At 40.8% G+C, this 13,245-nt stretch overlaps 1 protein-coding gene across 7 annotated transcripts in view; it reads left to right on the forward strand.

The window, feature by feature from the left end:
- LOC115159639 (serine/threonine-protein kinase ULK1) overlaps nt 1-13,245 on the forward strand; it is a 38,536-nt gene that overhangs the window by 12,840 nt on the left and 12,451 nt on the right. For 6 of the 7 annotated variants that reach the window (XR_003868925.1, XM_029709563.1, XM_029709564.1 and 3 more), the window contains exons 7-16: nt 2,103-2,176; nt 2,526-2,627; nt 6,830-6,888; nt 7,215-7,297; nt 7,390-7,440; nt 7,620-7,711; nt 8,485-8,647; nt 10,080-10,143; nt 10,261-10,347; nt 10,918-11,052. Coding sequence is in view for 6 of the 7 variants with exons in the window: in XM_029709563.1 (XP_029565423.1) it covers nt 2,103-2,176; nt 2,526-2,627; nt 6,830-6,888; nt 7,215-7,297; nt 7,390-7,440; nt 7,620-7,711; nt 8,485-8,647; nt 10,080-10,143; nt 10,261-10,347; nt 10,918-11,052 (910 nt within the window). In the remaining variant the exon portion in view is untranslated. The remainder of the gene's footprint in view (nt 1-2,102; nt 2,177-2,525; nt 2,628-6,829; nt 6,889-7,214; nt 7,298-7,389; nt 7,441-7,619; nt 7,712-8,484; nt 8,648-10,079; nt 10,144-10,260; nt 10,348-10,917; nt 11,053-13,245) is intronic. The other variant, XM_029709565.1, reaches the window with a different exon arrangement.

Below are 13,245 nucleotides of genomic sequence, written 5' to 3' on the forward strand. Positions count from 1 at the left end.
TTGTGAAGACTGAAGCATGCTTCACAACCGACTGCTATAATCCTGATACTTCTTTTGAAACTTGCTCATTTGTTTCTCAGTGCCTATTGATCTTAAATGTTAGCCTTTTTAACCCCCCAAAGGTTGATGTACGCGCCCCCACTAAAATCTAATTAGCATTAAACAAAATCCCCATAAAAATCAGTCAGGCATCCGCCTATGTTGCACTTCCGCATCTGCGGTGAAAGGTGACAGAGCTAGAGCAGTGTTTGTCAGACCATGAGACATCCCGAAAATTGTTCTTCGCACAAAATCATCTGTAGCATCGGAACGGTTTGGCCTACACACTAATATGACCCCTCTATGGTAAGATGAGACTCTCACGGACATGTAGATGTTGCTTTAGGACGCCCACAGGTCTCACAAGACTTGTCCGAAGGTCCCCAGTACCAGTTGAAAAAATGAATGGCACACTCTGTTGTTCCATGTAGTGAATCTGTTATTCAATGCGTTTGTATGGGCTAAACTGCATTTGGAACTGCTGCACACTCTCCAACATGTCAAGGAAAGAAAACTATAGTATTTTACAAATGAACCATCTTTAGACATTTTAATGTGTTATTGGAAAAATAACTACTGTGGAATATTCATATTCCATGTCAAGTAAATTGTCATGATCAGAATTCTGTTAACTTTTTAATTTTATTTAACTTTATTTAACTCTAGGCCTACACCCTTAAGTGATCCCAGAAATGTTTTTAAACCCAATAATATTAATGAATAGCCTATATAAAAAAATATTCAATGACTGTGACATACAATTTGGAAACCTGAAAGTCCTATTCAGTCATGATGTAGGCCTACAGACAAACGTCACGAGTCATCAGTCATGATGTAGGCCTACAGACAAAAGTCATCAGTCATGATGTAGGCCTACAGACAAAAGTCATCAGTCATGATGTAGGCCTACAGACAAAAGTCATCAGTCATGATGTAGGCCTACAGACAAAAGTCATCAGTCATGATGTAGACCTACAGACAAAAGTCATCAGTTTATGATGTAGGCCTACAGACAAAAGTCATCAGTCATGATGTAGGCCTACAGACAAAAGTCATCAGTCATGATGTAGGCCTACAGACAAAAAAGTACGATTGGAGCCAAAAGGTTAATCTTTAGAATAACATCCATTATAGCTGCATTGCAACAACAGTATTGATTAATAACTATTTCAATTTCAATTCATTATAATCATGTATTCTTATGAATTAATGATGGTGATCACGTAATTTACAGATTAGGTTATTTTTGAAACATTATACTCAAAGAAAAGCCAGAGCACTTGAGCCTTGGGAGCTTGTGTGTGGGTGTGAGGGTTGAGCCTTGGGACGCTTGTGTGTGGGTATGAGGGTTGTGACTAAATGTGTAGTGTTAGCAAATAGTGATCTCCCTAAGGATTAACATTAGGGCAGCGTAATGACCTAATGATCAGGCCACGTCCTCTAATCCCGCTAATTGTTTTCACCAGGTTGAAGGATTTGGGAGCCGAACCTGCACACAGCCTTTACCTCCTGAAAAAAAAATCGAAAGGGAGGCGTTGCAACCATTTTGTAGTCATAGTAGGATTCGCCAACATGTTGTAACGTCCCTAGCCTACGTACTTATTAGTCCAGAGCCTAGACCTATGTGCACGGATACATCATGTATGTCAGTGAGCAGTAAGGCCTAAAAAATAATATATATTTATTTTGATACTTCAAGGGGTCTCAACACTTAAAATCAAATAGCTAAATGATCCTTGGTATGACCTTAAAACAATTTAATCTAGTTTAGTAGAGATGTTTTGACTGATTTCTTGTCAATGCTAATATTACAAAAAATCGCTAGCTAATCAACAACAATAACGGTGTATTTGAGAGACAAGTGTTCGTTGTGCAAATGTATTTATGTTGCAGTAAACATTTGGAGAAGACGTATAGTTTATGTTATCAGCAATCTAAGCCAACCTTGTCTGTTTTACACCATAGTTCCGCACGCGTCGGTTTTGTTGCTAAACAACCAACCTGTTTATTGCTGAATCATTTTTTCCCCCTTCTATCTCTCGCTCTCCTATTCCTCTCTCCAGCTGACTTTGGGTTTGCACGGTACCTTCAGAACAACATGATGGCTGCTACTCTGTGTGGATCCCCTATGTACATGGTGAGCACTTCTAGTTCCTTACACACCCTGAAACTGCCTATGGTCATACTCCCGAGTGGTGAAAAAGCACTACAGGAAGCGTCACTACAGTACCTTATTCGAATCCAGCCTGTACCACATCCGGCCGTGATTGGGAGTCCCGTAGGGCGGCGCACAGTTGGCCCAGCATCGTCTGGGTTTGGCCGGGGTAGGCCGTCATTGTAAAAAATAATTTGTTCTTAATTGACTTGCCTAGTTAAATAAAGGTTAAATACAGCATTTTTATTTATTTGTATGTTTTATCTGCCATTAGGTACAATGTTTGATATGTGTCGTGAGCAACTCTGAAATTTTTTCCTGTATCCACCAGGCACCTGAAGTCATCATGTCTCAGAACTATGATGCCAAGGCTGACCTGTGGAGCATAGGAACCATTTTGTTCCAGTGTCTGACTGGGAAAGCCCCGTTTCAGGTGAGCACCATAGTCCCAACGATATAAGCCTCAATCATACGCAGATATACCCAACTCAAAGAGAGGGTGCTTAAAATGAATCCACTCAATGCAGAAACGAGGAGTCATTCATAGAGCGAGAGAGAGAAACAGACATCACCCCCCCGTAGCATATTGCCTGCTTCTGTTGAGTCTTTTATTGAAGAATGTGAAACAATGTTGTCTATTTGCTGCTTTTCATTCAATCATGTAGCTGTTCTTTAGGCTATGGCCTAAAATAAATTCATTCATATGGTCAGAATGTTATACTTTGTAGCATAGGCAACTGGATTTATGAAAATATTACATCTGATGAAAGGCCGACGACATTTGGTCCTTTCAAGACTGTTACATGACATGGGAAATGGGAACATTGTGATTTCAGAGACTCTCTACCGCTTGGCAATAGTTTATGATTAAAGGGACCAGAGTCCAGCTGTTACCATCATCATTATCATGATTTACATCATTCAAAATCACCAACTAATGTATTTAGAAGCCCACTAGGCTACTAACTTGTTGTCATTAAATGTCCTGGATAATAGAAAGGAAATACCTTTGGGTGTTCCTACAACAGCCTAGCCTATCCTACACAGTCACACAAAGTAGCTGACCTCGGTGTCCAATCCCATGCACAGAAACATATGAGAACATTAACGCATTGCCTTGATGCCTTCTCTGTTAAATATTTTAGACCCTGGTGGTTTCTCTGTTAAATATTTTAGACCCTGGTGGTTTCTCTGTTAAATCTTTTAGACCCTGGTGGTTTCTCTGTTAAATCTTTTAGACCCTGGTGGTTTCTCTGTTAAATCTTTTAGACCCTGGTGGTTTCTCTGCTAAATCTTTTAGACCCTGGTGGTTACTCTGTTAAATATCTAAGACCCTGGTGGTTTCTCTGTTAAATATCTAAGACCCTGGTGGTTTCTCTGTTAAATATTTTAGACCCTGGTGGTTTCTCTGTTAAATATCTAAGACCCTGGTGGTTTCTCTGTTAAATCTTTTAGACCCTGGTGGTTTCTCTGCTAAATCTTTTAGACCCTGGTGGTTTCTCTGTTAAATCTTTTAGACCCTGGTGGTTTCTCTGCTAAATCTTTTAGACCCTGGTGGTTACTCTGTTAAATATCTAAGACCCTGGTGGTTTCTCTGTTAAATATCTAAGACCCTGGTGGTTTCTCTGTTAAATATTTTAGACCCTGGTGGTTTCTCTGTTAAATATCTAAGACCCTGGTGGTTTCTCTGTTAAATATTTTAGACCCTGGTGGTTTCTCTGTTAAGTATTTTAGACCCTGGTGGTTTCTCTGTTAAATATTTTAGACCCTGGTGGTTTCTCTGTTAAATCTTTTAGACCCTGGTGGTTTCTCTGTTAAATCTTTTAGACCCTGGTGGTTTCTCTGTTAAATCTTTTAGACCCTGGTGGTTACTCTGTTAAATCTTTAAGACCCTGGTGGTTTCTCTGTTAAATATTTTAGACCCTGGTGGTTTCTCTGTTAAATATCTAAGACCCTGGTGGTTTCTCTGTTAAATCTTTTAGACCCTGGTGGTTTCTCTGTTAAATATTTTAGACCCTGGTGGTTTCTCTGTTAAATCTTTTAGACCCTGGTGGTTTCTCTGTTAAATCTTTTAGACCCTGGTGGTTTCTCTGTTAAATCTTTTAGACCCTGGTGGTTTCTCTGTTAAATCTTTTAGACCCTGGTGGTTTCTCTGTTAAATCTTTTAGACCCTGGTGGTTTCTCTGTTAAATCTTTTAGACCCTGGTGGTTTCTCTGTTAAATATTTTAGACCCTGGTGGTTTCTCTGTTAAATATTTTAGACCCTGGTGGTTTCTCTGTTAAATCTTTTAGACCCTGGTGGTTTCTCTGTTAAATCTTTTAGACCCTGGTGGTTTCTCTGTTAAATATTTTAGACCCTGGTGGTTTCTCTGTTAAATATTTTAGACCCTGGTGGTTTCTCTGTTAAATATTTTAGACCCTGGTGGTTTCTCTGTTAAATATCTAAGACCCTGGTGGTTTCTCTGTTAAATCTTTTAGACCCTGGTGGTTTCTCTGTTAAATCTTTAAGACCCTACTGTAAATCTGTAGACAATAGCAGATAATCAACATAAATGTAGGGGTATTGGATTGGATCTTACGCGGATCACAACTTCCCTCGCGCAGCTAATGAGACATCAACATGTTCTGGACACTGTTTTCTGCACTGGGTGTTTTTGCATCGTATGCTATATCACAACAGCTTGACTGTCAAATATTTCCTGGATCAGCTGGAAATGATCCATGGTGGTTGACAATATCACTAGGCCTAATTAAACAGTTGGATACCAAATGCGCATCCAACAGGTAGGTCGATTAACTTTGGCATAGCCTATTGAAGAACCATGCAAAAGTTAGGTGACTCTTTCGAGAAGAAGCATTTGAATTTGCAATCATTTTGGATTTGTGTGCCCAGGAAAACTGTTTTCATTGCGTAGCCTAAAATATCAATATGAACGTTTGATAAAGCGGTGCTGCCGTTAATAACACTCCTTGTTATAGACTCAGCTAGACGTGTCCCGCTGATGGCCCATAAGGGGTTGGAAGGAAATATCAAGGAATTATCATAGGCCTAGTTTTATTATATTCATAATTAGATTCCATGAAGCAAATTGAAAGAGAATTTATTATTACACGCTTCAAATAACTTTTCTTTATTTATATGTGAACGTTTTAAATATATTCATATATTAATAGGCTTATCGATTTCAAGTTATTCGCCCAACCTTGATTTATTTTCTGTCTCTAAAAGGAAGACAACGATTGCAGTTCATTAAACAATATATATTTTAAACAATATTCTGCCCATATGAACAAATGTATTTTAAGACATACGTGAACAGATATATGAAAGCCTTCAGACGGGTTTTAAATGAGTACCCACTAATGTATGCTTATGGATTAAATTAGTTATTCGCCCAACCCGGTTTTATTTAGGTTATTCTGTTTAAAAGAAAGGCAACAAATGCAGCACATTTTTATTTATTCAGGCTCTATATTCAGGCTCTATATTCAGGCTCTATATTCTGCCCATATGAACAAACTGACCACCAGCCAGCCGTCGTTCCCCAGCCATTTATTCAGGCTCTATATTCTGCCCATATGAACAAACTGACCACCAGCCAGCCGTCGTTCCCCAGCCATTTATTCAGGCTCTATATTCTGCCCATATGAACAAACTGACCACCAGCCAGCCGCCGTTCCCCAGCCATTTATTCAGGCTCTATATTCTGCCCATATGAACAAACTGACCACCAGCCAGCCGCCGTTCCCCAGCCATTTATTCAGGCTCTATATTCTGCCCATATGAACAAACTGACCACCAGCCAGCCGCCGTTCCCCAGCCATTTATTCAGGCTCTATATTCTGCCCATATGAACAAACTGACCACCAGCCAGCCGTCGTTCCCCAGCCATTTATTCAGGCTCTATATTCTGCCCATATGAACAAACTGACCACCAGCCAGCCGCCGTTCCCCAGCCATTTATTCAGGCTCTATATTCTGCCCATATGAACAAACTGACCACCAGCCAGCCGCCGTTCCCCAGCCATTTATTCAGGCTCTATATTCTGCCCATATGAACAAACTGACCACCAGCCAGCCGCCGTTCCCCAGCCATTTATTCAGGCTCTATATTCTGCCCATATGAACAAACTGACCACCAGCCAGCCGCCGTTCCCCAGCCATTTATTCAGGCTCTATATTCTGCCCATATGAACAAACTGACCACCAGCCAGCCGCCGTTCCCCAGCCATTTGCACACTCATTGTACCTCAGGCAATTGCACACACGTGCAAACCGTCTTATCTCAACAATACTATTTATCCAGCCTTTCCTAAGGCTCTCAGGTAGGTCAAAACATGACAGTCTAATTTAGGGAAACCATAGAGGTGTCTTGTCTCTGAGAGTGAACTACATATAAGTAACCCAAACTGGCCAGACAGGATTTTGAAAGGTCTACTGACTGTTTCCACTTCAAATCTTTACACTCTGAAAATAATTAGTGTGCATGCAAACATTCAAGTGATTTGTTCTGTCTCTACAAAAAAAATATTTGTATTGTATTTGCGAGACGTTCTACTGCACTTTTGGAGCTAGTAACATAAGCATTTCACTGCACCTGCTATAACACCTGCAAATCTGTGTACTACCCGTAGGCTAGCAGTCCCCAGGACCTCCGGCTATTTTATGAGAAAAACAAGAACCTCAGCCCCAAGTAAGTGTTCACCAACTGTCTGTTTTTAGAGACCGAGGTTTCAGATTTCTTAGATTTCTTCTTTCACAGGAGATTGTTTGTTGAATGTTGTTTCCAGTTTAATGTACTAATGTTGTGGTAGATCACATTTCATCATTGCCTGTGTTACAAATTACTTTTGATGATCATACTCTCACACACTGCTTTTAGCATCTTTCACTACCACAATCGTAACTTTAACCATTTGTGGTGAATTGCAAAACATGCCCCTGATCAGTTGTTACAGCAGGAATGAAGTGTAAAGTACCATCACACGTTCATGGTGACTTGTGTGTTTCCCCTCCCAGTATCCCCAGAGAGACCTCCTGTCCCCTGAGGCATCTGCTGCTGGGTCTTCTGCAGCGCAACCACAAGGACCGCATGGACTTTGGTTAGTGGGGCCACACTCATTATTTAAGAGATGTTTCAAATTGATAGGGTAGCATGTTCCTCACTTTCAATCTTTTTCTCTTCTTATTGTAGAGGAGTTCTTCTGTCACCCCTTCCTGGAGGCGAGCTCGTCCATGAAGAAAAGTGACTAACACTCCTTATTCATCCATCTACCCATCCCTAACTGAAACATCCAAACCATGCCAATATTGATTTTCACTTATTTTCTTGTTGAATTTTGATGGGTTTGACTTAATTGGCCTATCTATCATATCAAGAGTCTGATTTATTACTTTGAGAATTGATATTTTTCTTTCATACAGCAACTCCTGCTGTGACCATGACGTGCTTTCCCAGCTCCGCTTCAGCCAGCTCCTGTAGCAGCTCTTCCACCTCACACCTGGCCTCCCCACCGGTGAGTGTGTGTGCATCAATATATACATGCTTGTGTGCATGCTATACAGTGTATATACCATGTGTTTGTTTAAAGCATCTTGTAAACATCGTGATTCAGAGGTGACTGTAGTAAGTCATCCATGGGGCCTCAGTCTTATCACTGATGATGTGTTCAACTCTGTGTGATAAGGCCCAGCTGTCTGACTTAATGACCCACAGGCAGATTGGACTGTTATTGCCCAACAGTTGTTAACTGAAACATACTAGGTTAGAGCTACTGTTGATCAAATCAAATTGTATTTGGTCACATACACATAGTTAGCAGATGTTATTGCGAGTGTAGCGAAATGCTTGTGCTTCTAGTTCTGACAGTGCAGCAATATCTAACAAGTAATCTAACAATTTCCCACCAACTACCCAATACACACAAATCTAAGTAAAGGAATGGAATAAGAATATATAAATATATGGATGAGCAATGACAGAGCGGCATAGGCAAGATGCAATAGATGGTATAAAATACAGTATATACTGTCAAAGTGTGTGTTCAGTCTTGGGTTTGCTGGCTGGTATAGGGCTTTTTGTTTAATCTGTAGTGTAATGTGCTGCTGCCTGTGAAATTTGTGATGACGCCCTTGTGATTATAGTCTGTTATCATTGATACTGTATATGGTGGATGGTTGATTGTTTGAAACATAGACGGTGTTGAGATCTAGTGGGTAGTTCAGGGTCAGTGCTGTGGTCATCCTTCCTGCCTACCTCTATCTTTCTCTCTCCTTTCTCTCTCTGCAGCAGTCCCTGGCTGAGGTCCAGCAGCTCCGTGCTAAGACACTCGCCTCTCCTACCCAGGATTCCCCTGGCTTCCTCCTCAAGGACTCGTCTGGAGGGGGCTGCAGCAGTAAGAACTCCTCCTGTGACACAGACGACTTTGTCATGGTGCCCGCCCACCTTCCCAGTGAGTACACTCTTTACCAATGTACTCCCATAGAGCTCAATCAGTGATGTATAGAATCCAGAAATTGTGAGTGAAGTTGTTTAGAATCGATCACTTTCTCTCTGAATAAGAAAATAAAGGTTTAAAGCCTGACTAATAAAATTTACTTTAAAAAAAATATATCTCAATGTATAGATGAAAGATGAATTTGTCATTTGGATCACTTCGAAGTGATACAAATTATAAGTACAGCAGCATTGTTAAGAAATTGCAGGTAAGATTTATCCAGGTAATTGTGACACATAGAACATGCACTAGGCCGATCTGTCCCTCTGATTCATCCATGACTACAGCAACACAATCTAGCTATATCCCTCTCAATACAAACAAGACTCATAAATGAGAGTTGAGTGATACAGAATAAACATGTAATTTAGCTGACAAATGCAAGTCGTAAAGGTTATTAATATTGGCTCCTGGCTGTCTGTGTGTCTGTCTGTGACAGCTGATGATTTGCATATTCGAAACCACTGGTGGGTCTGTTGTTAGTTGCTTTGATGTTGCTAGCTTGAGCTTCTGAATTAATTTTGGGCAATTTTCATTCAGCAGTGGATTGAGAATATTTTCCTAGTGTAGCACTTGCTAGTTTGACCGTATTTCAGACTTCTCAGCACGATCTGTGCCAGCAGCATGCCGGACACTATGGATAATACTCACGAAAGCCAGTTCTGTCTACTGGTAAGTGAAGCAAGCTAGCTAGGAAACAGATAGATCTGACCACACATGCATTGCTTGCTAATGTGCATAGCCTACCGTTGGGTGATTAGCCTACAGTTAAATAAACGTTCATGCACTTGCAAATTTAGCTGGAGTTGCTAGCTGGCTTATTGTTTTCCTCTTGGATGTGGAGTTTATTCTATTTATTCTATTGCAACCTTTTTGATGGCGAATTTATTAAACCCTATAGTTGCTGAGTGTCAACTTTTCCAGGCAAGTGTTTGCACTGCAAGAGATCAAGCTTATACCAGCGCTACCATTGAATGGCAGTAGGCGGCCTATGTTGTTGAACTTGTCTACGTAAATTAGAATTACATTTTACTGCTGCAACGTTCATAGCTGACTCACTTGTAAATTGTAATTTTTATACAGTAGAGTAACCTACATGCTTGTTGTAGGCTACAAGCAAACGAGAAAACCAGCTGTCTGGTACTGACTGATGGAAGGGTGGCTGGCCCAGCAGCCACTTGAGAACTCTGATAGAGCATATTATGACGTCTTGTCTGGGTTTGTTTACATTATGTCTTGCCTGGTTTTGTTTTGTCGCCTCCACAATTTGATATTTCATAATCACAAATGATTTAAATGAGACTTACTAAGTCTGGATTTAAGGATGTAGTAGGTTTCTACTCCAAGGTTTCATCAGTTTGGTTTGATGTGTTGCCATGTTTCTCAGCAGGTGAGCTCACCTGTGAGGGGCCTACTGGAAAGGTGTTCCACGACAGTCTGATGAACAGTAGGTGAGTTTAGTGGTCAGGGTCGTACCTGGATGCTGATGGGAAATGCACCCAATCCCACTTCTTCACAGTAATATACAATATAATCACAAAACTCTTGTGTTCTCAACTCTTCATTAGCTCTCTGCTAGCCTTTGGTGGCCTGGGCAGTCAGGGCAAGACCCCACCCCACTCCCCCTCCTACAGCTGCTCCCCCAATCCTATCAGGTAAGAGCAAAACACACTCTTACTGGAAAGGAATTCATTCTCAGTGTTCAGACAGATTAAACCATCTAGACATGCTAGTCAGGTCACCCTGGCAGCTGTGTGGTGTATTGTGCACTGAAAGCAAAGGGCAATAATATACCCTTCTATAGTAAGAGGATTAGTGTGTAAGGCTCGATGACCGGCAAGTCGGTTAAGACCAAATTCTTATTTACAATTCACGGCCTACACCAGCCAAACCCTGTGCGCCGTCCTATGGGACTCCCAATCACGGCCGGTTGTGATACAGCCTGGATTCGAACCAGGGTGTCTGTAGTGACGCCTCTAGCACTGAGATGCAGTGCCTTAGACCGCTGCGGCTTTCGGTTGGCCTGTAGGTCAAACCCAAAGCAAGGGCTCTCACAGCTCTCATTCTCTCTCTATGTTTCTCTCTCTCTCTTTCACTCTCTCTCTTTCTCTCACACACTTTTACATAGATTTTTTCCCCAGTATTTTTGCCATTTCACTCTGTTAATGCATTTAACAGATGGAATGGTTAAACGTAATCAACTCCCCCTTTCTCTCTTCTTTCAGTCGGCCTAACGAGTTCTCTGGCAGTAACTGTGGTAACTATGGTCAGTCGGTGCCCATTCCAGTTCCCACTCAGGTCCAAAACTACCAGCGTATGGAGCAGAACCTCCGTTCCCCCAGCCAGGACGGCTCCCCACGGTCAGTGTATGGGCCTTCAGAAATTATTCACACCCCTTGACTTTTTCCACATTTTGTTGTATACATTTTGTTGTTACACAATACCCCATAATGTCAAAGTGGAATTACGTTTTTAGAATTTTTTTATTAGTATTCAACCTTTTTGTCATGACAAGCCTAAATAAGTTCAGGAGTAAACATTTGCTTAAAACATCTCTGGGACATCTGGGACGCTAGCGTCCCACCCGCGGTACACACTATCAACAGCCAGTGAAATAGCACGGTGGCAAATTCAAAACAACAAAAATCTCATAATTCAAATTTCTCAAACATTCAAGTATTATACACCATTGTAAAGATAGGATTCTCCTTAATCTAACCACAGTGTCTGATTTCAAAAAGGCTTTACAGCTAAAGCATAAAATTAGATTATGTTAGGACAGCGCCGAGACAAGAAAAACCACACAGCCATTTTCCAAGCAAGGAGAGGCGTCACAAAAAAACAGAAATACAGCTAAAATTAATCACTAACCTTTGATGATCTTCATTAGATGGCACTCCCAGGACTCAATGTTACAAAATACATGTATGTTTTGCTTGATAAAGTTCATATTTATATCCATAAACCCCATTTTACATTGGCGCGTGATGTTCAGAAAATGTATTCCCACCAAAACCACCGGTGAATGAGCACATCAATTTACAAAAATACTCATCATAAACGCTGATAAAATTTACAACAGTTATTGAAAGAATTATAGATACACTTATCCTTAATGCAACCGCTGTGTCAGATTTTAAAATAGCTTTATGGCGAAAGCACATTTTTCAGTATTCTGAGTACAGAGCTCAGCCATCAAAGCAAGCTATACAGTTACCCGCCAAGTTCTGGAGTCAACTAAACTCAGAATTAGTATTATAAATCTTCCCTTACCTTTGCTGATCTTCGTCGGAATGCACTCCCAGGACTCCCACTTCCACAAGAAATGTTATTTTTGTTCGAAATCTCCATATTTATGTCCAAATACCTCTGTTTTGTTCGCACGTTCAGATCACTAATCCAAAGGCATAACGCAAGAGTGCAAAACCAGAGACGAAAAGTCTAATAATTCCATTACCGTTCGTAGAAACATGTCAAGCGATGTTTACAATCAATCCTTAGGGTCTTTTTAACATAAAACGTTGATAATATTCCAACCGGACAATAGCGTATTCATTACAGAGGAAAAAGAAGGAGCGGAGTGCCCGCGCAGTAAACAACTCACTGGTCCCAGGCAGTCCACTGATTGACTGAGCTCCTATTCTCTGCCCAGTAACAGTAGATGCATGAAACAAGTTTCTAAAGGCTGTTGACAGCCAATGGAAGCCTTAGGAAGTGCAAAATGGCCCCACAGACACTGTAGTTTGAATAGGGATTAGATAGAAAAACTACAAGCCACTTCCTGGTTGGATTTGTTCTCAGGGTTTTGCCTGCCATATGAGTTCTGTTATACTCACAGACATCATTCAAACAGTTTTAGAAACTTCAGAGTGTTTTCTATCCAAATCTACTAATAATATGCATATCCTACCTTCTGGGCCCGAGAAGCAGACAGTTTAATTTGGGCACGCCTTTCATCCGGACGTCAAAATACTGCCCCCTATCCTGGAGAAGTTAATTAACAAGTCACATAATATGTTGCAGGGACTCACTGTGTGCAATAATAGTGTTTAACATGATTTTTGAATGACTACCATATCTCTGTTCCCCACACATACAATAATCTGTAAGGTCCCTCAGTCTAGCAGTGTATTTAAAACACTGATTCAACCACAAAGACCAGGGAAGTTTTCCAATGCCTCGCAAAAAAGGACACCTATTGGTAGATGGGTAAAAAACATTAATCCTGTTTGCAATAAGGCACTAAAGTAAAACTGCATGTTCTGAATAACAAACAAATTGTTATGTTTCGGGCAAATACAACACATCACTGAGTATCACGAATCATATAATCAAGCATGGTGATGGCTGCATCATGTTATGGGTATGCTTGTCATCGGCAAGGACTAGTTGTTTTGGATAACAATAAACGGAATAGAGCTAAGAACAGTCAAAGTCCTAGAGGAAAACCTGGTTCAGTCTGCTTTCCAACAGACACTGGGAGACAAATTAACCTTTGCTTACCAAGAACCTTTGCTTACCAAGTTGCTTACCAAGAAGACATTGGCCTAGTT

This window comes from Salmo trutta, chromosome 23 (genome assembly GCF_901001165.1).
Source record: "Salmo trutta chromosome 23, fSalTru1.1, whole genome shotgun sequence".
Classification (NCBI taxonomy): Eukaryota; Metazoa; Chordata; class Actinopteri; order Salmoniformes; family Salmonidae; genus Salmo; species Salmo trutta.